General features: G+C 48.0%; 6 protein-coding genes across 6 annotated transcripts; 4 read left to right on the top strand and 2 right to left on the bottom strand.

The window, feature by feature from the left end:
* Positions 1-3,018: 3,018 nt before the first annotated feature.
* LOC142246305 (histone H2A type 1-like) lies at positions 3,019-3,405 on the bottom strand. The gene has a single exon (XM_075319339.1). It carries the CDS (start codon positions 3,403-3,405, stop codon positions 3,019-3,021), a length of 387 nt encoding a protein of 128 aa, XP_075175454.1.
* A 3,297-nt stretch (positions 3,406-6,702) lies between these two features.
* Positions 6,703-7,337, top strand: LOC142246304 (histone H1.3-like). Its single transcript, XM_075319338.1, has one exon. The coding sequence runs from the start codon at positions 6,729-6,731 to the stop codon at positions 7,335-7,337; it is 609 nt and encodes a 202-aa protein (XP_075175453.1). The 5' UTR covers positions 6,703-6,728.
* Positions 7,338-8,055: 718 nt separating this feature from the next.
* Positions 8,056-8,466, top strand: LOC142246303 (histone H3). The gene has a single exon (XM_075319337.1). It carries the CDS (start codon positions 8,056-8,058, stop codon positions 8,464-8,466), a length of 411 nt encoding a protein of 136 aa, XP_075175452.1.
* A 2,304-nt stretch (positions 8,467-10,770) lies between these two features.
* Positions 10,771-11,082, top strand: LOC142246302 (histone H4). The gene has a single exon (XM_075319336.1). The coding sequence runs from the start codon at positions 10,771-10,773 to the stop codon at positions 11,080-11,082; it is 312 nt and encodes a 103-aa protein (XP_075175451.1).
* A 1,662-nt stretch (positions 11,083-12,744) lies between these two features.
* On the bottom strand, positions 12,745-13,131 carry LOC142246301 (histone H2A type 1-like). Its single transcript, XM_075319335.1, has one exon. The coding sequence runs from the start codon at positions 13,129-13,131 to the stop codon at positions 12,745-12,747; it is 387 nt and encodes a 128-aa protein (XP_075175450.1).
* Positions 13,132-13,458: 327 nt separating this feature from the next.
* Positions 13,459-13,839, top strand: LOC142246300 (histone H2B 1.1-like). Its single transcript, XM_075319333.1, has one exon. The coding sequence runs from the start codon at positions 13,459-13,461 to the stop codon at positions 13,837-13,839; it is 381 nt and encodes a 126-aa protein (XP_075175448.1).
* Positions 13,840-26,415: the final 12,576 nt, after the last annotated feature.

The following is a 26,415-nucleotide window of genomic DNA, read 5'->3' as shown; positions in this document are numbered from 1 at the left end:
TCATCTGGAAAAGTGGTTGCATAACACATTAGTGGATTTTATCTCTGGACTGTATTTGGGATAATTCTTCTTACAGAGAAAGAAGTTATAGTGGAAGCTGAAAAGAAGCACAAAGAGCGGGAAATTCAAAATCCCTAACAGTTCTGTGTTCAGCCAATCAGCAGAAGAAGGGGAGGAGCTAATTTTCATCCAGTAAAAACACGCGTCATCTCGTCAGTTCTCCCTCTGGTCCGACCATCCTCTACATAAAGGAGGAGTCGGCGGCCGTTCATCACTTGTTCTGTTCTATCTGCTCTGAAGATGTCTGGTCGCGGTAAAGGAGGAAAAGGTCTCGGGAAAGGCGGCACAGGAAGGTGCTCCGTGATAACATCCAGGGCATCACCAAGCCCGCCATCCGCCGTCTCGCCCGCAGAGGAGGCGTCAAGCGCATCTCCGGACTCATCTACGAAGAGACTCGCGGAGTCCTGAAAGTTTTCCTGGAGAATGTGATCCGTGACGCCGTCACCTACACCGAGCACGCCAAGAGGAAGACCGTCACCGCCATGGACGTGGTGTACGCGCTGAAGCGCCAGGGCCGCACTCTCTACGGCTTCGGAGGTTAATTCTGCTCTATTCTGTCCTGACAACCCAAAGGCTCTTTCCAGAGCCACCCACATCTACCTGAAAGGCTACAATGTCCTGCTGCTGTGGGGTGAGCGGAGGGCGGATCTCCTGTGCCCTGGTGAATGCTGTTCGCTCTCACTGATCTATCATGTGGCTGATCATGTAACACCCGGGGTACATGATGGGGGTGGTATAGCCGAACATTATTATAATTATTATTATAGCGCCATTTATTCCATGGCGCTTTAAAAGTGAAAGGGTATACGTACAACAATCATTAACAGTACAAGACAGACTGGTATAGGAGGAGAGAGGACCCTGCCCGCGAGGGCTCACAGTCTACAGGGAATGGGTGATGGTACAATAGGTGAGGACAGAGCTGGTTGCGCAGTGGTCTACTGGGCTGAGGGCTATTGTAGGTTGTAAGCTTGTTGGAAGAGGTGGGTCTTGAGGTTCCTCTTGAAGCTTTCCATGGTAGGAGAGAGTCTGATGTGCTGGGGTAGAGCGTTCCAGAGTATGGGGGATGCACGGGAAATCTTGTACACGATTGTGGGAAGAGGAGATAAGAGAGGAGCAGAGAAGATCTTGTGAGGATCTAAGGTTGCGTGCAGGTAGGTACTGGGAGACTAGGTCACAGATGTAGGGAGGAGACAGGTTGTGCATGGCTTTGTATGTCATGGTTAATGTTTTGAACTGGAGTCGTTGGGCGATGGGAAGCCAGTGAAGGGATTGGCAGAGTGGCGAGGCTGGGGAGTAGCGATGGGAGAGGTGGATTAAGCGGGCTGCAGAGTTTAGGATAGATTGGAGGGGTGCAAGAGTGTTGGAAGGGAGGCCAGAGAGCAGGAGGTTGCAGTAGTCGAGGTGGGAGATGATGAGTGCATGCACTAATGTTTTTGCAGATTCTTGGTTAAGAAAAGCACGGATCCGGGAGATATTTTTGAGTTGTAATCGGCATGAGTACATGGAGATATCTGAGCACAGTCCATATCCTGCTGTGCTGCGGTCTCTACAGAGTAAGAAGCAAAGTTCTGCTGTGAGATGAATGTGTTAATGCCGCTTAATGATATTTTTAGGATCAGACCTGTGTGGGTGATCGGGTGCAGCGAATATTCACCGGGAATAACGCTGTATGAGGCAGCTGGATAGATGGACGAACTGTACCGGGTTTATAAACTACTGTGTAATCACCGCGTCTTGGGCACTTTAGTCTCGGATCGATGGCGGCCACCGAAGATTAATGATAACCCTTCAGAATAATAATGGCGGCTCATCCTCCATCCAGCGCGATCACCGTGTCCGGGGGCAGCAGGTCTGGAGGACAGGACTGCGCTGTATCCGGAGTATTGTAGAGCTGCCCCAGACCTGAATCCTCACAATATAATCCCCCCTATATGCAGAGGCGCAGGTTATAATCAGATGGACGGAGAGCAGCGATTGGGGGGATGTTCACAATAACAGCAGGAGGGTCACAGCAGCGGAGACTGAAAAGTAACTGTAACCGAAGCTGAATACGGTGACACCAAAGGGTTAACACACGGATGAGCGCTCTTAATGACATGACGTGTATATAGGCGGAGCTACAACGAATTTGAAATTCCCGCTCAGTGGTGACGGTTTCTTCTGTCCCTTTTCTGTGACACGTGCTCCTGCCTTCTTTACAGTTTGTGCTGCTGCTGTGGGGTGAGCTGACTGCCGATCTCCGGTGCATGCTGTAACTGTCACTGATCTGTCATGTGTCTGATAATACAGATAAGTCCGGGGTGTATAGTCCAGTACAAGTGTCTCCTTCCCGTATTTAACTCATTACTGGCCAAGTATCGGCCGATCCCGCTCCACAACAGTACCCGTTCCCCTGACATATGGCGACTGTGAGAAGAACGGGTATTATTGTACCCCCCACATCCTGCTAGAACATACGAGGTGATCGGGCAGATCTACCTGTATCCATAGTTCCGGCTGCGCACGACTGTGACCCTATTTAGCGGGGAAGTTTGCGACTTCTGTAAGATTGCTTCTAGGTAGCCGCACTAAGTTATATGAAAACCCGGCGTCTCCACTCCACGGCAAAGACAATAAATCTCTGTCCTCAGCACAAGACCCTCCCTCCCCTGTATATACTGAGCGCTGCTGTATACACTATAGAATTGTGCCAACTGAAAAGCAACCGCTGCTCCATCACCACATGATGTCAGCTCTGGAGCAGATCAGCCCATTCATTTCACGCCCTGAATATCTGCTCTGTAGGAAACGCAGCACAGGAGTGCGGGAAGTACATATATCTATACACCGCCTGGTGCTCCTGTTCTATCAGACAATCCGATAAGTTCAGACATCGGCCGATATCAGCGGAACCAGCTCTGATGAGGAGGATGTGGTGGCTCTTAGAAGAGCCTTTGTGTTGTGGAGGATGCGGGGTCACTTGCTCTTCTTGCTGCTCTCGGTCTTCTTGGGCAGCAGCACGGCCTGGATGTTGGGCAGGACGCCTCCCTGGGCAATGGTCACCCCACCCAGCAGCCTGTTCAGCTCCTCATCATTGCGCACGGCCAGCTGCAGGTGCCGGGGGATGATGCGGGTCTTCTTGTTGTCCCGGGCAGCATTGCCGGCCAATTCCAGGATCTCAGCGGTCAGATACTCGAGCACAGCGGCCAGGTAGACCGGAGCGCCGGCGCCCACTCTCTCGGCGTAATTGCCCTTGCGGAGAAGCCTGTGCACACGACCGACCGGGAACTGCAGTCCTGCCCGGGATGAGCGGGTCTTGGCCTTAGCGCGGGCCTTCCCTCCTTGTTTGCCGCGTCCAGACATCGCTCTGATCTTCTCTCCAACAGCTCAAAATTAACACAATTCTTGTGTGATGTCAGTTCTGGTTCCTCATTCGCTTTTATCGGGTGCTGCCCCGCCCTCCCTTCTCACCATTGGATGGATCTAAAGCCTCTTGTTTAGTGAAGACACCAATGAGATGCAGCGGGCGCAGCCTATGACACTCCCAGATGTCACAGGCTGCGCCCGCTGTGCAGACGACTGTATATATCATACACACTGCTGTATACACTGAATTTAAATAAAACGGAAATAAATACAGTTTTAGAAACAAAACTACATACTCATAGATTTTCTTTGGTTTTAGCCTTTAGGAAAGCTCTTTTGCTTTTCTGGGGTTCAGCACGAGCCTAGTTTTGCTCTATCCTTCTTGAACTTCTAATGTAAAGAGAGGAAGGGCACTACCCCATAATATGGGCTCACTTATGGCGGAAAGACTAATTCATAAAGAAAAGCAAGGAAAGAATGTCATACAACAAGGATCACCATGCATAACTGTAAAATAACAATCTGTATAAAGTGTAGAACACATGACAGCAAATGAGTAACAAAAAAAAAAAAAATCCAAATGATGCTTGGTGTCCCTTATCAACAGATAAATAGAATAAAAGTGTGTGTATATATAGATATAGCCAGCCACAAATTTGTACAGATTATACTCCAACAGACCATGCAATAGTGCCTGCTAATAGCAAATGTGGTATTATATAGCACATTTTGCCCATATGTGCTTCTAATGGTTTCTGACCGAGTGTTTTGTTCTCCGTGGACTTGTCTTATCTCCATCTTGCTTCTCGCCTATAGATGGTCTGTATTACATGCATTTTTACCTTGCAACTGCTTATCGCTCACTTGAGCAGTTTTTCATGTACATTGCCGTCATTATTTATCTCCGTTCATAGGGGTCAATAGCACCTACAGATATCCATATTGGTTTTTTTTGCTAATTAGCGTCTTTGTCCGTTATCCGTGATTTATTCATGGGGTGTTTTGTTCACTCCCATTTACAATAGACATTTCCCCGCACTTCTTATCTAGATCTTTTGTTGGCTTGGATCAAATCAAACACATATTACCTGTTAGCAGGCATTATTGGAAGGTCTGCTGAAGTATGATCTATATATATATATATATAATCTTTTCAATCTATTTATCTATTGCTAATGGATACCTAGGCACCATTTGGATGTTTTTTTTAATTGTTTTTAACTTGTGTCATGTGTTCTAATACAGATTGTTATATTACAGTTATACATGGTAATGCTTGTTTTATGGCATTCTTTCCTTGCTTTTCTTCTTGAACTTCTCCTTCACTTTGGATGCTTTCTTCTAAGGCACCTTGTCATCTGATGGAATGTTATTCCACATCTCTCCTACTTTCTTTGCAATGTCCCCAATGGTCAGACCTGGCCGCTCTCCTTTCACTTCAGGACGGAAGTTGGAACAAAACAAAAAGAAAGCAGAGGGTGGTCTCTTTAATTAATTTGGGTCCTTAAACTTCTTTTTTTTCTTTCTTTTTGATGTCATGTAAGCTTAGATTTCTCCTTTATAATGAACCTTGTCAGATTTCTCCATGTCTTCAAACCTTCCCTGCTCTTTAGCAGACAGTCTTCCACCGTTTGGAGCACTTTTTGGAGAAATGTTAAAGTTCACAGATGCATCAGGAAGATGTTCCGTGTGCTCTTCTCTGCAAGTCTGCAGAAAGTAAGCATAAGAGGAAATTGTACTGTATACAATGCTGTATATTCTTTATCTACTTCTGTATATACTGGAAATACTGCTGCCTATTCTGTACACACTGTAAACTGCTGCATATCATGTGCACACTGCTTTATTATTATAGACACAAATAAGACTGTTGATGTGTGCTGTGCTAGTTGTGCAGTCTGTGCATTGTATACAGCTGTGATCTGTGCTAATTCTGCATTTTTGGTCTGCGCTTCTTCCTCCGTATTTTACCTTTTGCACAATAGTTGGTGTCAGATGGGTGAATTAATATTTCAGTGATCACACAGGGCTTTTCCTGTTTTAGATGGGGGAGTGAGTCGCATTGAGAAGCCCTCGTTTCACACTGCTATATATACTGTACACACTGCTGTATATATTGTATACTGCTGAATATCTTCAACACACTGCTGTGTATACAGTACTGTACACAATGCTGTATGTCATGTATGCACTGCTGTATATAGTGTATACATTACCGTGTAGCCTGAACACACTGCGCAGAATGCTGTATATCATGCACACACTGGCGTATATCATGCACACACTGCTGTATATCATGCACACACTGCTCTATATCATTCACACACTGCTGTATATGCTCTATACACTGCTCTATTATTATTATGGACACATAAGGCTGCTGATTGTGCAGTCTGTGCAGTATATACAGCTGTGCTGTGTGTGGATTTTGCATATTCGCTTCTTCCTCAGTATTTCACCATTTCCACAGCAGTTTGTTTCAGATGAGTGAATTAATATTTCCGTGATTACACATGGATTTTTCTGCTTTTAGATGATGGAGTGAGTCTCATTGTGAAGTCATCGCCTCATCACAGCTCTTCCCACCAGTACAGGCCTCAGAGATAAAAGCTTCACAGAGGATAAGACATAATATTCTGCAGGAGATTGCACTCATCCCCCTATGGGCATGATCTACTAATGTGGAGACCTGGTTACCCCAATACGCTGCACACACGGGGTAGATTTATATTCCAGCTCAGGGAGGTGCAGGCAGTGGAGGCCATCGCCTGTGTTACCCTTCTGCGCTCTCAGCAGCTCCAGGTCGGTCGCACATAGTATAATCTGCAGCCTGTACGATATAAATTGTAGTGAAGATCCCCGTGGTGGTAACAAGGACCCGGAATAGGAGGACGAGCTCCCGCAGCAGTTTTATTTCCTCGGACACCTTAGTGATGAGCAGATCGGGAGGACGGCGGCGATGATCCCGGGACCTTCTCTCCGCTGTTTCCCGGCTTCTCTGGTAGTGACGGCTACAAACGCTCAGTGGAGATGTTGGATGATGGAAAGTGCTGGAGAAAGCGCGCTCACCCGTCCGGCTGTAGCCGATAAAGGGCTTTTATCCCGGGCAGGGAAGCACAAGGGGAGAGCGGAGCTTCACCCTGGTACGGTCGGGAGAAGGCGGGGCCTGTGCTCAATGTCAGCCAATAGAAGGTCAGGACGGTGCAGCTCAGCAGCCAATCAGTGCGCAGTAAGACTGTATATAGAACAGACGCCTCCAGCTCCGGCCTCAGTGTTTTCCTCACAGGAGATTTTTTTGTGTTTTATTTCCGCATCACACGATGGCAGAGACCGCACCAGCCGCCGCTCCTCCTGCCGCCGAACCGGCCGCCAAATCTAAGAAGCAGCCGAAGAAATCCGGGGCCGCCAAGAAAAGCAAGAAATCCTCCGGTCCCAGCGTCTCCGAGCTGATTGTCAATGCCGTGTCCGCCTCTAAGGAGCGCAGTGGGGTCTCTCTGGCCGCCGTGAAGAAGGTCCTGACTGCCCGAGGCTACGATGTAGAGAAGAACAACAGCCGGGTGAAGCTGGGCGTCAAGAGTCTGGTCACCAAAGGCGTCCTGCTCCAGGTGAAGGGCAGCGGCGCCTCCGGATCCTTCAAGCTGAACAAGAAGCAGGAGACCAAGGACAAGGTGGCCAAGAAGAAGCCAGCAGCTGCGGCCAAGAAAGCGGCCAAATCTCCTAAGAAGGCCCCGACCGCGGCCAAGAAGAGCCCGAAAAAGGCCAAGAAGCCCGCAGCTGCCAAGAAGGCGGCAAAGAGCTCCAAGAAGAAGGCCGCTCCGAAGCCCAAGAAGGTGACAAAGAGCCCGGCTAAGAAGGCGGCAAAACCCAAAGCTGCCAAGAGTCCGGCTAAGAAAGCGGCGAAAGCCAAGAAGCCCGCGGCTAAGAAATAAGCTGCAGCCGCCCTGATTCTCCCCCACAAAGGCTCTTTTCAGAGCCAACACCTTGTCCCGGCAGAGCTGTGATCAGGAGCGGACATTGTATTTTCATTCTTCCGCACAGTGTCGCCATCTACAGGATCCCGCACACTGGTGTCACTATAATGAGGGTTATTATTCCCCGGCTCTGGCGCTGTATTCCCGCCATATCACGTGTGCAGCTGATCACACCGGGCCGCGTCCTGCAGGTCACAGCAGCGGGAGTGATGCGCGTGTAATGAGCTCTTCTGTCGCTGCTCCCTTGTGAGCGCAGATTGGAGCCTACAAGTCACATGTACTAGAGTCACCATCATCAGATTTTGGAGCCGGGAACATAGAAACCCGCGTTAGGAGGAGTAGGAGGAGGAAGCGGCGCTGTACAGCTCTGCGGGAAGATACAAATACAGGCACATCGGCGGCTCCTGTTACACCCGCTGCTCTGATACATACACTACCCACAAGGGGGAGCTGCGGAGACCCCACCTGCATCTGTAGGGCGGGATTACTGGCCCTCAGGCTCCGCCTCCTGTGAGCAATGATTGGTCGCGTACATCGCATTCTATTGGCAGCTCGTGTTATTTTATGAATTATCCAATGGGGTGCTCTGCATGAAGCGGGAAAACGAGCAGCAGAGTATAAATCTCCTGCTCTCTGCGCTGCTCCTCATCACAGCTGTTCTCCGCTATACTGAGCTATGGCCAGAACTAAGCAGACCGCCCGTAAATCCACCGGAGGGAAAGCTCCCCGCAAGCAGCTGGCCACTAAGGCCGCCAGGAAGAGCGCTCCCGCCACCGGCGGAGTGAAGAAGCCTCACCGCTACCGGCCAGGCACAGTCGCTCTCCGTGAGATCCGCCGGTACCAGAAGTCCACGGAGCTGCTGATCCGTAAGCTTCCCTTCCAGCGCCTGGTAAGAGAAATCGCCCAGGACTTCAAGACCGATCTCCGCTTCCAGAGCTCGGCCGTCATGGCCCTGCAGGAGGCCAGCGAGGCTTATCTGGTGGGGCTGTTTGAGGACACAAATCTGTGCGCCATCCACGCTAAGAGGGTCACCATCATGCCCAAAGACATCCAGCTGGCCCGCCGCATCCGTGGGGAGAGGGCCTAGATCTGTCCTGCACCCCGAGTACAACACAAAGGCTCTTCTCAGAGCCACCACATCCTCCTCATCAGAGCTGGTGCCGCTTATATCCGCCATTATGTTCCGTACTAGTGTCTGCACCAGACGGTTTATATGGCAATGTCGGTATCTACATCCATCCTCCATTACTGCGGAGCTGGAAGTCAATGCGGGAAATAATCGGATTGATCTTAGTCCATATCCCTGAGATCAGACACGTGCGGGCAGTGAGTGATACAATCTTACATTAATGGGTGAAATTTACTGTAAGTGACCGCCCGTGTGCGCAGGTACATAGCGGACTACAGCTTGGATCTGTCCTGATCACCTCAATATCAGTCTTATCACCACAAAGTTCACTTTGAAGAGCTGATCCTTCACATCTGCCTGTTATTTTCCTCTTAGTCCTTTTGTTCTACAAAGTGTCATAACAATTGTAGTCACACAACCATAAAGTCATTCCATGCAACAATAAACATTGTTATATTATGTACTACAATGCAGGAGGATTTTTTTTTTTTGCAAAAAAAACGGATTACATACCTAACCATAATAGTTTAAATCAATGCAGGGATAAAGTGCCAGCAGTGCAAGGTTTTGGATCTAGCAACAAAACTGCCACACACCTGCTTAATTGCATGAATGGTATATAGGTAAGTACTACCCTTCAAAAAAAAAAAAAAGTCATAATTGCAGTCCCAAACGTGCAGCCATTTCATCAAATACTAAGTATTGATTGACATATTGAGTGCAGCAAAGCAGGAGGAATATTATTGCAAAAAAACAGGGATTAAATACCTAAACATGATAGGTTGAATAGAATAGACTCCCCTCATTTCTGGTCTGATGAAGCCTGCTCTGTGACACGCAAAATGCTGTTACCTCTCCTGAGGGGACTCCACACTCTTGCACTTTATCCCTGCATTGATTTACATTCTATTCTGTTTTGGTATGTAATCCCTGTTTTTTTGTTTTTTTTTTTTTTGTTTCTTTTTTAAAAATCTTCCAGCATTGCAGCACCTGTCAGTACTTAATATTTGATGAAATGACTGTATGTTTGTGAGTACATTTTTTTTTCTTTAAGGAGGGCAGTACTAATTGTGTAAGTTTGTAGGGGTTTTGTTAATATCCAGACCCTTGCACTTTATCCCTGCATTGATTTAAACTCTTGTTTTTTGGTATGTAATCCCTAGGGTTTTTTTTTTCATTTTTTTTTTTATTCCTCCTACATAGTATAATTTTATATATAAATAATAATTAATTAATGGAATGACTACATGGTTGTGACTACAATTGTTATGACTTTGGCAGCAGGGTGGTACTTACCCATATGTAATTACACAGGTCTGTAGTGTTTTTTTTTCCTGCCAGAAGTCTATTGCATCTGTCATCTTTTCCTCTTTATTATATTCAATATTTGTATCTGATATGGTTTTTGTACCCAAATCAATGTCATTGTTTTGCAGGATACCCCACTTGTTTCTCCGGTTTTTCTTTTCATTTTTTTATTAGTGGTTTTGCAGACACCCCATGGGTAACCAAACAGGTCTCCCTGAGGTCTCTCTTTTTACTCGATCTTTTTACTAGTATTTACTTGGATAATATCTGAAGGATTTAGCTTTTTCTAAGCCTCTATTGCTATGGACCTCTCACGCTCCGGTCAGGAAGAGCCTCCGCCAGTCGGAGCATTGTGTGCGATCCCCGCCCCAGTTATACGGCCGTGTGACTGCTGCCTAACTACTGCTCCCATCATCCCGTGCCTGCTCTGCGCTACTACTCAGCAATCTTCATACTCTGGCTGGTGATAGATGAAGCCGTTTATATCTCTCCACACACCGGACATTGGCGCCTGAGTGTGAGGCCGCTTCTCTGGGAAAATATAAGATCATGTTATAGCACGGACCTCCTGCTTGTAGCTGTGGAACTGATCTGTACATAGACTGCAGGAATAAGCGACTGGGGAGATAATGACGGAGATCTGGAAAGGTGCTTACATAACACATTAGTGTTCGGTGGATTTTATCTATGGACTGTATTTGGGATAATTCTCATGGGGAAGAAGTTATATTAGAGTCAAAAGAACTGCAGAAGAAGCAGAAAGGGCGGTAAATTCAAACTCCCTAACAGTTCCGTATTCAGCCAATCAGCAGAGGAAAGGGCGGAGTTCTCAGTCTATAAAACACGCCCAGGACACGCGTCATCTCCTCAGTTCTCCTTCTGGTCCAACCATCCTCTACATAAAGGAGGAGTCGGTGGCCGTTCATCACTTGTTCTGTTCTCACATCTCTGAAAATGTCTGGTCGTGGTAAAGGAGGAAAAGGTCTCGGGAAAGGAGGGGCCAAGCGGCACAGGAAGGTGCTCCGTGATAACATCCAGGGCATCACCAAGCCCGCCATCCGCCGTCTCGCCCGCAGAGGAGGCGTCAAGCGCATCTCCGGCCTCATCTACGAAGAGACTCGCGGAGTCCTGAAAGTTTTTCTGGAGAATGTGATCCGTGACGCCGTCACCTACACCGAGCACGCCAAGAGGAAGACCGTCACCGCCATGGACGTGGTGTACGCGCTGAAGCGCCAGGGCCGCACTCTCTACGGCTTCGGAGGTTAATTCTGCTCTATTCTGTTCTCACAACACAAAGGCTCTTTTCAGAGCCACCCACATCTACCTGAAAGGCTACAATGTCCTGCTGCTGTGGGGTGAGCGGAGGGCGGATCTCCTGTGCCCTGGTGAATGCTGTTCACTCACTGATCTATCATGTGGCCGATCATATAACACCGGGGTACATGATGGGGGTGGTATAGCCGAACATGGCGATATCTGAGCACAGTCCATATCCTGCTGTGCTGCGGTCACTACAGAGTAAGAAGCAAAGTTCTGCTGTGAGATGAATGTGTTGATGCCGCTTAATGATCTTTTTAGGATCAGACCCGTGTGGGTGATCGGGTGCAGCGAATATTCACCGGGAATAACGCTGTATGAGGCAGCTGGATAGATGGACGCACTGTACCGGGTTTATAGACTCCATGTAATCACCGCGTCTTGGGCACTATAGTCGGATCGATGGCGACCACCGAAGATTAATGATAACCCTTCAGAATAATAATGGCGGCTCATCCTCCATCCAGCGCGATCACCGTGTGCGGGGGCAGCAGGTCTGGAGGACAGGACTGCGCTGTATCCGGAGTATTGTAGAGCTGCCCCAGACCTGAATCCTCACAATATAATCCCCCCTATATGCAGAGGCGCAGGCTATAATCAGATGGACGGAGAGCAGCGATTGGGGGGATGTTCACAATAACGGCAGGAGGGTCACAGCAGCGGAGACTGAAAAGTAACTGTAACCGAAGATGAATACGGTCACGGTGACACCAAAGGGTTACACGGATGAGCGCTCTTAATGACATGACGTGTATATAGGCGGAGCTACAACGAATTTGAAATTCCCGCTCAGTGGTGACGGTTTCTTCCGTCCCTTTTCTGTGACACGTGCTCCTGCCTTCTTTACAGTTTGTCCTGCTGCTGTGGGGTGAGCGGACTGCCGATCTCCGGTGCATGCTGTAACTGTCACTGATCTGTCATGTGTCTGATAATACAGATAACACCGGGGTGTATAATCCAGTACAAGTGTCTCCTTCCCGTATTTAACTCATTACTGGCCAAGTATCGGCCGATCCCGCTCTACAATAGTACCCGTTGCCCTGACATATGGCGACTGAGGAGAACGGGTATTATTGTACCCCCCACATCCTGCTAGAACATACGAGGTGATCGGGCAGAGCTACCTGTATCCATAGTTCCGGCTGCGCATGACTGTGACCCTATTTAGCGGGGAAGTTTGTGACTTCTGTAAGATTGCTTCTAGGTAGCCGCACTAAGTTATATGAAAACCCGGCGTCTCCACTCCACGGCAAAGACAATAAATCTCTGTCCTCAGCACAAGACCCTCCCTCCCCTGTATATACTGAGCGCTGCTGTATACACTATAGAATTGTGCCAACTGAAAAGCAACTGCTGCTCCATCACCACAGGATGTCAGCTCTGGAGCAGATCAGCCCATTCATTTCACGCCCTGAATATCTGCTCTGTAGGAAACGCAGCACAGGAGTGCGGGAAGTACATATATCTATACACCGCCTGGTGCTCCTGTTCTATCAGACAATCCGATAAGTTCAGACATCGGCCGATATCAGTGGCACCAGCTCTGATGAGGAGGATGTGGTGGCTCTTAGAAGAGCCTTTGTGTTGTGGATGTTGTGGATGATGCGGCGCTCACTTGCTCTTCTTGCCGCTCTCGGTCTTCTTGGGCAGCAGCACGGCCTGGATGTTGGGCAGGACGCCTCCCTGGGCAATGGTCACCCCACCCAGCAGCCTGTTCAGCTCCTCGTCATTGCGCACAGCCAGCTGCAGGTGCCGGGGGATGATGCGGGTCTTCTTGTTGTCCCGGGCAGCATTGCCGGCCAATTCCAGGATCTCAGCGGTCAGATACTCGAGCACAGCGGCCAGGTAGACCGGAGCGCCGGCGCCCACTCTCTCGGCGTAATTGCCCTTGCGGAGAAGCCTGTGCACACGACCGACCGGGAACTGCAGCCCTGCCCGGGATGAGCGGGTCTTGGCCTTAGCGCGGGCCTTCCCTCCTTGTTTGCCGCGTCCAGACATCGCTGCGTTTTCAAAGATCAGCAGATAAAGAACTGTGATGTGACGCGTGTGCGGCTCCGGAGTGTTTTATAAGCGGCTGCTCCGCCCTCCTCTCCTGTCATTGACTGAATCTGAAGTCAGCCATGGAAATGAGACTTGTGGGTCCACCAATGAGCTGCAGGGGCGGTGATCATGACGTTTCCACAAGTCACATGCCTTTCCCCCCCCCAATGGAACAGTGATGTGGCATCAGTGCTCATTTGCATGGCCGGTCTATAAATACGGCCGCTCTGGGAGGAGCAGGATCACTAATCTCTTCTCTTGTGACGAGATCTTTCTCTTCTCATCATGCCTGATCCCGCCAAGTCCGCCCCAGCCGCCAAGAAGGGCTCCAAGAAAGCCGTGACCAAGACTCAGAAGAAGGACGGCAAGAAGCGGAGGAAGAGCCGGAAGGAGAGCTATGCCATCTACGTGTACAAGGTGCTGAAGCAGGTGCACCCCGACACCGGCATCTCCTCCAAGGCCATGGGCATCATGAACTGCTTCGTGGGTGACATCTTCGAGCGCATCTCAGGGGAAGCCTCCCGCCTGGCTCATTACAACAAGCGCCACACCATCACCTCCCGGGAGATCCAGACCGCCGTGCGCCTGCTGCTGCCGGGAGAGCTGGCCAAGCACGCCGTGTCCGAGGGCACCAAGGCCGTCACCAAGTACACCAGCGCCAAGTGATCACCACTGCTGCTCCCATCCCCCACACCACAAAGGCTCTTCTAAGAGCCACCACATTGTCTACAGCAGAGCCTGATACTGGAGAGACTGGCTATACAGCACAATGACGCGGTATATAGTGTTATAGTGGGAATATAAAGTACCTTTATACAGATGTATTGCGTAATATTGCGGTTCACAGTCCTAGATTAGGAATATCCTGCATTATACAGAGATATGGGGGTATACGGCAATGTCAGTATACAACCATTTTGAGATTTATGGAGGTTTGTAGCATATGAGATAACAGTACTATATGGGGGTACTAGAAAACTGGGAACATCGCGGGCAGTAACAGGTTAACACAGCGTCTATGGGCGGAGCCAGAGCCCTGCTGATTGGCTGTGCGTTAAATTTGAAATTCCCGCTTTATGGCTGAGAGTTTCCGCTCTTTGTTCTCGGTAACACGCGGTGATTCGGTTTATTTCGTCTTCTCGAATAAGAAATAACGTCTGGAACACCATTCTAAGTCTGAACTGGGTTAAAGAACCTAAAATAACATCACTATATAGAGAGAAGATATGCACACCAGTGACTATGCAAGGGGAATACATGAAATAGCAGAAACTGCTGTGTGAATATTGACATGAAAAATCCAATAGCTATATGTAAGAATACCTTCTCTCCATATAGTGATTTTTTTTTTAGGTTCTTGCACCCAGTTCAGACTTAGAATGGAGTTCCAAACATTATTCCTTATTTGTTTAGTAGTTTTTCGTTTGTGAACCCTCCCCACTCACACTTATTGCCAATCCACATGATACAAATATATAGCCTGGGTCTCAGCTTCCCATTCACGGTAAGTTTTTTTTTTTTTTTTAACTGCATGAGAGGACACACACAAGCTAGGGACCCCAACGTAGAGAAATACTTTGGCGTAGTGTTGGGGCTCTGTTGCATTGATCAATTCAGTAGCCAAATTTCTCTTTATTCATATGTTCATAGCAGTAATGCAGGTTCCATTTTTCACACTTTCACTCTTACATCTAGCTATTGGCTTTTTCATGTCAGTATTCACACAGCATTTTCTGCTATTTCATGTATTCCCCTTGCATGGTCACTGGTGTGCATACCTTCTCTCCATATATTTCCTCTTCTCAGGCCGGGAGTGATTGATCTGTCCGCACTATATTGCTGTATACTGCGCTGTATGGGCTTTGCATATTCTACTAATACTGGACTGTTTGGAGTAACACTGAATATTACTATGAAAGCTTTATATGGGTGTGAAAAGTACAATATGGGAAGTAGACAACATGGAAGGTGCACAGCAGTATATGCATACCTCGCAACTTTTGAAATAAGGAAAGATAGACAAAGCATGCGTCGCGCGCAGCAGCATATTTTGACCACGCCCCTAGCCACACCCATTTGGCAGTAAGGGTCATTCAGCAGATGCCCCGGACTGTTCGTTAATAGTCATAGCAGACAGATTTTTCTTATTTCTTTGTGTCACTATATGACATGTTGCTTATTTGTGCCTATAAGGCCGTGTTCACACGCTGCAAAAAATTCTGTTTCTTTTTGTTTCTGCCGCTGTCTGCACTATACTACACTAACAATCTTCTCTGATTTTTCCATTTTTGCTGCATTTTTTCTGCCTTTTCTCTATTAATGCGTTTTTGGTTCAGATGTGAATCTGCGTTTTTTAGGGTATGTGCGCACTAGGCGGTTTTTTCACGCGTTTTTATGTGCGTTTTTGTCTCAAAAAACGCACCCGCGGCTAAAAAAGCGACAAAAACACATGCGTTTTTGCCGCGATTTGGTGCGTTTTTTGCTGCGTTTTTGCTTTCTGCGTTTTTAATCAGTGCACAATGCCATTAAAGATTGTTGATGAAAAGAAAAAAAAAAGTCTGATGTCATTTCCTTCTTCAAAATGTTCATTGTATGCAGGAGAGCAGACAGCTGCAGAACTAGTGTATGCAGGAGAGCAGACAGCAGCTGCAGAACTAGTGTATGCAGGAGAGCAGACAGCAGCTGCAGAACTACAAGGCTCAGCATCCTCCATCCAGGACTGTATGCAGTTTTTTGCAAAAAAAAAAAATGACATGGGCTTCGCCATATTTTTGTATGCTAGCCGGGTACAGCAGGCAGGTACGGGCTGCCCCCAACCCCCAGCTGCCTATTTGTACCCGGCTGGGAATCAAAAATATAGAGAAGCCCTTTTTTTTTAATTATTTTATGAATTTCATGAACTAATTAAAAAAAAAAAATGACGTGGGCTTCGCTATATTTTTGCATGCTAGCCGGTTACAGCAGGCAGGTACGGGCTGCCCCCAACCCCCAGCTGCCTATTTGTACCCAGCTGGGAACCAAAAATATAGAGAAGCCCTTTTTTTTTTTAATTATTTCATGAATTTCATGAACTAATTAAAAAAAAAACGACGTGAGCTTCGCCTAATTTTTGAGTCCAGCCGGGTACAACTAGGCAGCTGGGGATTGGAATCCACAGTGCAGGGTGCCCAAGCTTTCCGGGCACCCCCACTGCGAATTGCAGTCCGCAGCCACCCCAGAAAATGGCGCTTTCATAGAAGCGCCATCTTCTGGCGCTGTATCCAACTCTTCCAGCTGCCCTGATGCCGGGTGACTAGCTGGGTAATAATGGAGTTAGGGCTAGCTGTATATTATCAGCTGGCCCTAAGCCCGAAATTCATGGTGTCACGCCAATATTAGACATGGCCACCATGAATTTCTAGTAATGATAAAAAAAAACACAACACACAGAAAAATATTTTTATTAGAAATAAAACACAACACAATTAGTGACTCCATCTTTATTGAAATAAAGAACCCCCCTCCGCAGTAATCCTGGGTTAGGGTCCCGCGCCGTCCAATCTGGATCCAATATCATCTGATCGGTATGCTGGAAGGCAAAGCGATCAGATGATGTGTCAGGTTAAACTACGTGAATCACATCACACATCAGCTGATTGTATAAAAGCCGATTATACAATCAGCTGATGCATCAGTAGAAAGAAAAAAATAAATAAATAAATACATACTCACCTCACTTATGTGCTGTGCTGATTACCTGCAGCTCCTGGAGCGATCGATTGCAGGGGAGTCTGATGCTGTCCGATCGCTGCAGCAGCTGCCGGTAATCAGCTGATGAAGTCCCCTGACGGCAGGATCAGCTGATAGCCGGCCGGGCGCGAAAAAGCCGGCGACACCGCGAGACTACGATCAGGTGACTGCATCAGGTGATCCACCGACAGGTCCTGCAAGCAAGGTCCTGCCCCGGGGAGACTGCACACAGCCAGAGCAGCGGTACCGGGAGGAGATGGGAGCGGGCATGGCACCGGGACCCTGCAGACAGGTGAGTATATATGACATTTTTTTTTTTTTCTACTGTTCACTTTGGTTTTCTCCGCTGCCTCCACCTCCCGCCAGACATGGCGCCGCACGGAGCTGACATGGCACCGGACGGGAGGTGGAGGCAGCGGTGACGGTACCGGGAGGATTCATGCTTCTGTGTTTACCAACAGAAGGAATCGTCTTCCTGTACACGTCACTGTACTACCCACTCCTTGCGTTTATAGCTGCGTTTTTAGTCATAGAAACGCGGCTATATGCGTTTTTCATTGCGTTGTTGAACATCTCATTGAACTCAATGGGTGAAAAACGCAGTGAAAAACGCATAAATAATTGACATGCTGCATTTTTGTGGTCACCACAAAAACGCAGCTACAAAAAAACGCTGTGTGTGGACAGCACTTATGAAAACCCATAGACATTGCTGGGGAAGCAATGTCACTGCATTTTCAGCACAAAAACGCGGTAAAAAACGCCGCTAAAAACGTGGCAAAAACGCCTAGTGCGTACAAGGCCTAAGTGTTTTTATTGTAGAGAGGCTTTTTCCTGCGTTTTTTTAAGTTCCACATAGAAACCTCCAGAGAAAAAAAAGCATCAAAACTGCAGAGATCAGCGGCGTGTTCTCATGGAATCCACTTTACTTGGACAATTAAACACAGCAAAATGTGTGCAAAAAAACAGCAGAAAAAAATGCAGCATTTACGCTACATGTGAACACGGACTAAATGTCCAAGCAAAGTCGATGAGACGTAATGAAATCTCCGTCCTCGGTCTGAAGTCGCTGCTGAACTGTGCGGATTTGGTGTTTTTTTTTTGTTTAAAATCTTCAGGATTCACATCAACACAAAACATATCAAATAAGGGGACAATGAATAATAAATACCGCAAACACGCAATAATCAGAGAAGAATGTTATTGCGCTCGTGGTGCGGACACCTGCAGATAAAATGCAGCATTTACACTACGTGTGAACACTGCCTCAGCGATGCATTTTTATTACATATTTTATGGGATTTAATAAAGAAAAATAATTTGCGCTTTTTTTTTCCCGCCATTTACCAATCCCCATAAATAATCTGATCGCTGTCTTGTTCGGGTCATTATGATTACAGGGACACCAAATATGCCCATGATATTTGCTGATTTGTGATGTTTATTATTTTATAAAAAGTGTAATAAAATGACATTCTATTTTTTTTTATTATTTTTAGTAATTTTAATAGAAGAAAAAAACCCTCTTTTCCTCTCCCTCTAGAATAAAGGACACAGAGACACTGCTCTTTACAATGGAGCTCTGTGCCCTGTGCAATCAGAGGCTTCATTGTAGGTTTATTCATATAAAATCCTCCCTCTTACATCATCAATTACTAGTGGATCAACAGCTAGAGCAGCGGTGGGGAACCTCCGGCACACGGCGACTTTTTCTGTGGCCCCCGGGCTGATTCCCGGGGACTGCAGTGCTGGAGCGGCAGCCGCATCTTGCTGGTTGCTGGCCCTTTAAAACCCCACACAGCGTGTTCAATGCTGAACGCTGCATTTCCTATACCTGAAAGACTACGTCCCCACGCTGGCACTGCCTACGTGAGGACATACTTTGTAGGTGGGGTCGGCGTGAGGAGCGCTAAAATCAAACAGGAGAAGATTGACTGCCAATCATCCCCCAGGTTTGTTCCCGGCGGCGGCTCCCTGTACCCGGCGGCGGTGGCGTCTCCCTGTGCCCGGCAGCGGTGGCGTCTCCCTGTACCCGGCGACGGCGGCTCCCTGTACCCGGCGGCGGCTCCCTGTGCCTGGCAGCGGCGGTGGCGGCTCACTGTACGCGGCAGTGGTGGCTCCCTGTACCCGGCGGCGGCTCACTGTACGCGGCGGTGGTGGCTCCCTGTACCCGGCGGCGGCGGCTCCTTGTGACCGGCGGCAGCTGCTCCTCTCCGTGCCTGCAGCCACCTCCAGCACTCAGTGATCCAATCCTCCCCCAGTTCTCTAACTGCCTCCAAACTCCCCCAGGTCTGTCTGTGTCCCCAGCGCTCTGTGTCCCTCTTTTTCCCCAGTGATCTGTGGCCCCCCCCATCTCCCCAGTGATCTGTGCTGTCTCCCCAGTGATCTCCGTGCCCCCCTAGTCTCCCCAGTGAGCTCTGTGCCCCCCTGTCTCCCCAGTGAGCTCTGTGCCCCCCCGTCTCCCCAGTGAGCTCTGTGCCCCGAGCCTCTCCCAGGTCTGTCTGTGCCTTCAGCCTCTCCCATCCTTCTCTGTGCCATCTGTGCCCCCAGCGTCTCCCAGGTTTGCCTGTGCCTCCATCCTCTCCCATCATTCTCTGTGCCCCCAGGGCTGTCTGTGTCCCTCCGGCATCCCCCAGGGCTGTCTGGCCTTGGCTATGTATATAACCCCAGCAATGTTTGTGCCCCCAGCTATGTCTGTGCAACCCAGTGATGTGTATATACCCCCAGTACAGTCTGTGCTGCCCAGTGATGTTTGTATCCCCAGTGACGTCTATGCCCTGCTGCTTCCCTAGTGATGTATATTCCTCCCAGCCCTCCCCAGCAATGTTTATGCCCCCCAGCTATGTCTGTGCTCCCCATCAATGATGTACAGTTAGGTCCAGAAATATTTGGACAGTGACACAAGTTTTGTTATTTTAGCTGTTTACAAAAACATGTTCAGAAATACAATTATATATATAATATGGGCTGAAAGTGCACACTCCCAGCTGCAATATGAGAGTTTTCACATCCAAATCGGAGACAGGGTTTAGGAATCATAGCTCTGTAATGCATAGCCTCCTCTTTTTCAAGGGACCAAAAGTAATTGGACAAGGGACTCTAAGGGCTGCAATTAACTCTGAAGGCGTCTCCCTCGTTAACCTGTAATCAATGAAGTAGTTAAAAGGTCTGGGGTTGATTACAGGTGTGTGGTTTTGCATTTGGAAGCTGTTGTTGTGACCAGACAACATGCGGTCTAAGAAACTCTCAATTGAGGTGAAGCAGAACATCCTGAGGCTGAAAAAAAAGAAAAAATCCATCGAGATAGCAGACATGCTTGGAGTAGCAAAATCAACAGTCGGGTACATTCTGAGAAAAAAGGAATTGACTGGTGAGCTTGGGAACTCAAAAAGGCCTGGGCGTCCACGGATGACAATAGTGGTGGATGATCGCCGCATACTTTCTTTGGTGAAGAAGAACCCGTTCACAACATCAACTGAAGTCCAGAACACTCTCAGTGAAGTAGGTGTATCTGTCTCTAAGTCAACAGTAAAGAGAAGACTCCATGAAAGTAAATACAAAGGGTTCACATCTAGATGCAAACCATTCATCAATTCCAAAAATAGACAGGCCAGAGTTACATTTGCTGAAAAACACCTCATGAAGCCAGCTCAGTTCTGGAAAAGTATTCTATGGACAGATGAGACCAAGATCAACCTGTACCAGAATGATGGGAAGAAAAAAGTTTGGAGAAGAAAGGGAACGGCACATGATCCAAGGCACACCACATCCTCTGTAAAACATGGTGGAGGCAACGTGATGGCATGGGCATGCATGGCTTTCAATGGCACTGGGTCACTTGTGTTTATTGATGACATAACAGCAGACAAGAGTAGCCGGATGAATTCTGAAGTGTACCGGGATATACTTTCAGCCCAGATTCAGCCAAATGCCGCAAAGTTGATCGGACGGCGCTTCATAGTACAGATGGACAATGACCCCAAGCATACAGCCAAAGCTACCCAGGAGTTCATGAGTGCAAAAAAGTGGAACATTCTGCAATGGCCAAGTCAATCACCAGATCTTAACCCAATTGAGCATGCATTTCACTTGCTCAAATCCAGACTTAAGACGGAAAGACCCACAAACAAGCAAGACCTGAAGGCTGTGGCTGTAAAGGCCTGGCAAAGCATTAAGAAGGAGGAAACCCAGCGTTTGGTGATGTCCATGGGTTCCAGACTTAAGGCAGTGATTGCCTCCAAAGGATTCGCAACAAAATATTGAAAATAAAAATATTTTGTTTGGGTTTGGTTTATTTGTCTAATTACTTTTGACCTCCTAAAATGTGGAGTGTTTGTAAAGAAATGTGACAATTCCTACAATTTCTATCAGATATTTTTGTTCAAACCTTCAAATTAAACGTTACAATCTGCACTTGAATTCTGTTGTAGAGGTTTCATTTCAAATCCAATGTGGTGGCATGCAGAGCCCAACTCGCCAAAATTGTGTCACTGTCCAAATAGTTCTGGACCTAACTGTATGTACCCCCCCAGTGATGTCTATGCCCCCAGCCTCCCCAGTGATCTATATTCCTCCCAACCCTCCCCTGTGATGTACATACAGCAGTCCCAGACAACTCAAACCTGGAAAAGCAACAAGAACATCGCCTAATATTACAGCTGCACCGAAGAGTAGAAGCTCCAGCCACCACAGTGAGTTAATTGTTTTACCAAATATATTAGGGTAATTTTCAGGTTGATAATTTTGTGCGGCTCCCGAAGGTTGGTAGAAATTTCCAAATGGCCCCCAGCAGAAAAAAGGTTCCCCACCCCTGAGCTAGAGCAACTAGAAAGCCTAGGAGGCTGCTGGACACATGTTTGAAAGTTGCTGGTTCGAATCCAAGGTGGTGAAAATAAAAAACGTATTTGTCTTTTTTTACTCATTTCTTTATAATAGTTTTATCGGAAGAAATGAATCTGACTCTTTCCTTCACCTACAAAGAGATGCAGTATTTATCTATCTATCCCTCTATCCAGCTATCCTCTATCTATGTATCCTTTATCTATCCTCTATCCTTCTATATAATCTATCCTTCATCCTCTATCTAGCCTCTATCTATCTATCCTCTATCTATCCTCTATCTATCCTTCTATCTAATTTATCCTCTATCCTTCGTCCTCTATCCTTCTATCTAATCTATCCTCTATTAATCCTCTATCTATCCTCTATCCTTCTATCTCATCTATCCTTCATCCTCTATCTAGCCTCTATCTATCCTCTATCTATCCTTCTATCTAATCTATCCTCTATCTTCTATCCTATATAATTTATCCTCTATCCTTCGCCCTCTGTCCTTCTATCTAATCTATCCTCTAACCTTCTATCCAATCTATCCTCTATCTATTCTATCCTTTATCCTTCATCCTCTATCTTCTATCTAATCTATCCTCTATCAATCTATCATATATTCTCTATGGCCCTGTGCGCACACTGCGTTTTTACCGGCAGTTTTATCCTCGGTTTTGCTGCGGAAATTTCTTAAGAAATGTTTGAAATCTTTCTGCATACATTTCCCAGCAAAACCTATGGGGAAAATAAATTAGATGTCCGCACACTGCGTTTTTTTCTCAAGAAAATTCTTTCTGCAGAATTTCTTGAGAAAATGTGCATGTCACTTCTTTTCCGCAGGAAACTGCGGTATTTCACTCCATTCACTGTAATGTAATCGCGAAATACCGCGGGTATACCGCAGGTACCGTATCAAATGCTGGGCGGTATACCCTCGGTATAGCCGCGATTTTCCCGCGGTAATGTTCATCACTTCCCTGCGTTTTGCAGGAAGTGATGTCATTATGACAGGAGAGGAAGCGGAGCAGAGTAAGAGGAAGCGGAGCACAAACATCACACTCCCTGGACGCCGCACAGAAGCACTTCCGTGTGACCTCCAGGTGCCCGTGTAGTCTGTGTCCCGCTCCAGCCACGCGGCTGCCTGCACTGCAGCTTTTTAGTGTCTGCCCGCAGTGTCAGCAGCTTCTCACGCTGCAGTGCTGGCAGCCGCGGGGATGACGAGTGCTGCTGTCAGGAGGTTAGATGAGATCATTACCTGCTGTGATGATCTCCTGCTCTTCTGACGTCAGTGCTGTCACTGACTTCTATGGTATGGATCGGATCGCCGTGGGACGCCCTTATTGGATTACGCCGGACCTTGAATTGATTGTTCTTTTCAATAAATTGGTGAACGAGGGAATGTTTTGGGGAGTGTTTTTTCAAATAAAACTTTTATTGTTGTCTATTTTTTATTTCTTATTGACTGGGTTGGTGATATCAGGTATCTGATAGACACCATGACACCACTATCCCCAGGGCTTGATGCCAGGTGACATTACACATCTGGCATCAACCCCATATATTACCCCGTCTGCCACCGCACCAGGGCAATGGGATGAGTTGGGGCGAAGCGCCAGGATTGGCACATTCAATGGATGCGCCACTTCTGGGGCGGCTGTAGCCTGCTAATTTTAGGCTGGGGAGTGTCCAATAATGGTGGACCTCCCTAGTCTGATAATACTAGACCACAGCTATCCGCTTTACCTTGGCTGGGGATCTAATTTGGGGGGACCTCACGTTTTTTGTTTTAAAGTATTTATTTAATGTAAAATAATAGCGTGGGGTGCCCTCTGTTCTGGATTACCAGCCAAGGTGAAGCTGCCAGCTGTGGTTTGCAGGCTGCAGCTATCTGCTTTACCCTAGCTTGCTACAAAAGATGGCGGGACCTCACGTCATTTTTTTTTAAATTATTTATTTATTTTTTGGCTAAATACAAGGCTAAGCACCCTTTAGTGCCACATGAAAGTCACTAAAGGGTGCCAGCTTAGAATATGCAGGGAGGTGGGACATTATATAGGTCTTTCTCATCTATTATCTATCTCTCTATCTATCTATTATCTATCTATTCATCTATCCATTTCCGTCTATCCATTATCTGTAAGCATAAAAAAAACCGCAGGTACTAACCTGCGGAAAAAATGCATGCGTTTTTCCCGCGGTTTTGGTGCGTCTTTTTTACCGCAGGTGCGGTAATCTTCAACTCCCAGAAGTTTCCTGCTATGTGCGCACTAGAAAAGTGATTTTTCTCAAGAAAATTTTTTGAGAAACTTCTGGGAGTTGAAGATTACCGCATTTGCGGAAAAAAACCCGCACCAAAACCGCGGTTTTGGTGCGTTTTTGCTGCGTTTTGGTGCATTTTTGCCCCGTTTTTTCCGCAGGTTGGTCCCTGCGTTTTTTTTATGAATAAAGCATGTTGAAAAAGAGAAAAAAAAAAGGTCATTTCCTTCTGATATAGATAGATAGATAGATAGAGAAATAGATAGGTAATGGATAGATAGAAGGATGGATAGATAGATAATGGATAGAAAGATAGCTAGAAGGATAGACGGATGGATAGATAGAGGGATAGATAGAGGGATAGATAGAGGGATAGATAGAGGGATAGATAGAGGACAGATCAATCAATAGATAGAGTCCCTGTGAGCACACACTGCATTTCTCACGAGCGGTAGTGTGTTCACATTACCGACCGTGGGAAATGACCTGTAATTACCTCTGCAATCTCATTGCGAGCCTGCATTCTGCACAGTGTCAGTCGCCGCTGGATGCAAGCGTCGTGGGACCTACGTGCAGGGCTGTATTTTGCCTTCATGCTGCCCTAGGCACTTGAAATGGTCGCGCCCCTTAGTGACAACGGAAAACTGAGTTTTCGCACACGACATCTGTTTAAGGCAGATCTACTCTGTAAAACACTTTAAAAAGTATCAATGAGAAACGAAGGGCACTACCCCCCCCCCCTCAATGGGGATCACCACAGGCACATCAAAACATAGCATGAGTATAAAATATTCCCACCACACCGTCCCCACTTATATACTGTGACTGTCACACTGCCCCTAATAAACTACACACTGCCCTCCCTTATAAATTATACCCACCACACCTTCCTCGAAATATGATCCGCACACTGTCCTCACATCATGCTGCCCCCTCCTCACAATGTCCCATGCATGCTGCCCCCTCCTCACAGTGTCCCATGCATGCTGCCCCCTCCTCACAGTGTCCCATGCATGCTGCCCCCTCCTCATAATGTCCCATGCATGCTGCCCCCTCCTCACAATGTCCCATGCATGCTGCCCCCTCCTCACAATGTCCCATGCATGCTTCCCCCTCCTCACAATGTCCCATGCATGCTGCCCCCTCCTCACAATGTCCCATGCATGCTGCCCCCTCCTCACAGTGTCCCATGCATGCTTCCCCCTCCTCACAGTGTCCCATGCATGCTGCCCCCTCCTCACAGTGTCCCATGCATGCTGCCCCCTCCTCACAATGTCCCATGCATGCTGTCCCCTCCTCACAGTGTCCCATGCATGCTGCCCCCTCCTCACAGTGTCCTATGCATGGTGCCCCCTCCTCACAATGTCCCATGCATGCTGCCCCCTACTCACAGTGTCCTATGCATGCTGCCACCTCCTCACAGTGTCCCATGCATGCTGCCCCCTCCTCACAGTGTCCCATGCATGCTGCCCCCTCCTCACAATGTCCCATGCATGCTGCCCCCTCCTCACAATGTCCCATGCATGCTGCCCCCTCCTCACAGTGTCCCATGCATGCTGCCCCCTCCTCACAGTGTCCCATGCATGCTGCCCCCTCCTCACAGTGTCCCATGCATGCTGCCCCCTCCTCACAGTGTCCCATGCATGCTGCCCCCTCCTCACAGTGTCCCATGCATGCTGTCCCCTCCTCACAGTGTCCCATGCATGCTGCCCCCTCCTCACAGTGTCCTATGCATGGTGCCCCCTCCTCACAATGTCCCATGCATGCTGCCCCCTCCTCACAGTGTCCTATGCATGCTGCCCCCTCCTCACAGTGTCCCATGCATGCTGCCCCCTCCTTACAATGTCCCATGCATGTTGCCCCTCTCCATGAGCTCCTAATGCTGCCTTCCTCTTTTCCATAATGACACCTCCATTTTGCCCCACTCATGCTAAGACCACCACACTAGAGCTTATGCTGAGACACCGCCCCACACACACACACTACCCCACTCTTGATATTGACTCTCCTACATTGCGCCACTCCATACTGAGCCCACACATGCTGCCCCTTCTCCATATTGAGCTCCCAATGCTGCCACCCTCTAATTCTGAGTCCTTACACTCCCCCCACCCAATCGATTTTGTCATTGCACTATCCCTCAACCCTTGTCCTCTGTCTCTAGCATTAGCCCCTATCTCCCACTCCCCCAGCAGCAGCCTCTCTCCCCCCGCCTCCAGCAGCAGCCTCTCCCCCAGCCTCAGCCTCTCTTCCCTCAGCATCAGCCTCTCTCCCCCTAGCCTCCCCCAGCATCAGCCTCAGTCTCCAGTCTCCGCCAGCATCAGCCTCACTCCCCAGTCTCCACCAGCATCAGCCTCACCCCCCCATCCTCCGCCAGCACCAGCCTCTCTGCACCCAGCCTCCTCCAGCACCAGCCTCTCTCCCACCAGC

The sequence above is a fragment of the Anomaloglossus baeobatrachus genome, chromosome 7 (assembly GCF_048569485.1).
Source record: "Anomaloglossus baeobatrachus isolate aAnoBae1 chromosome 7, aAnoBae1.hap1, whole genome shotgun sequence".
In the NCBI taxonomy this organism is placed as follows: domain Eukaryota; kingdom Metazoa; phylum Chordata; class Amphibia; order Anura; family Aromobatidae; genus Anomaloglossus; species Anomaloglossus baeobatrachus.
This window is presented reverse-complemented; position numbering and strand designations above follow the sequence as displayed.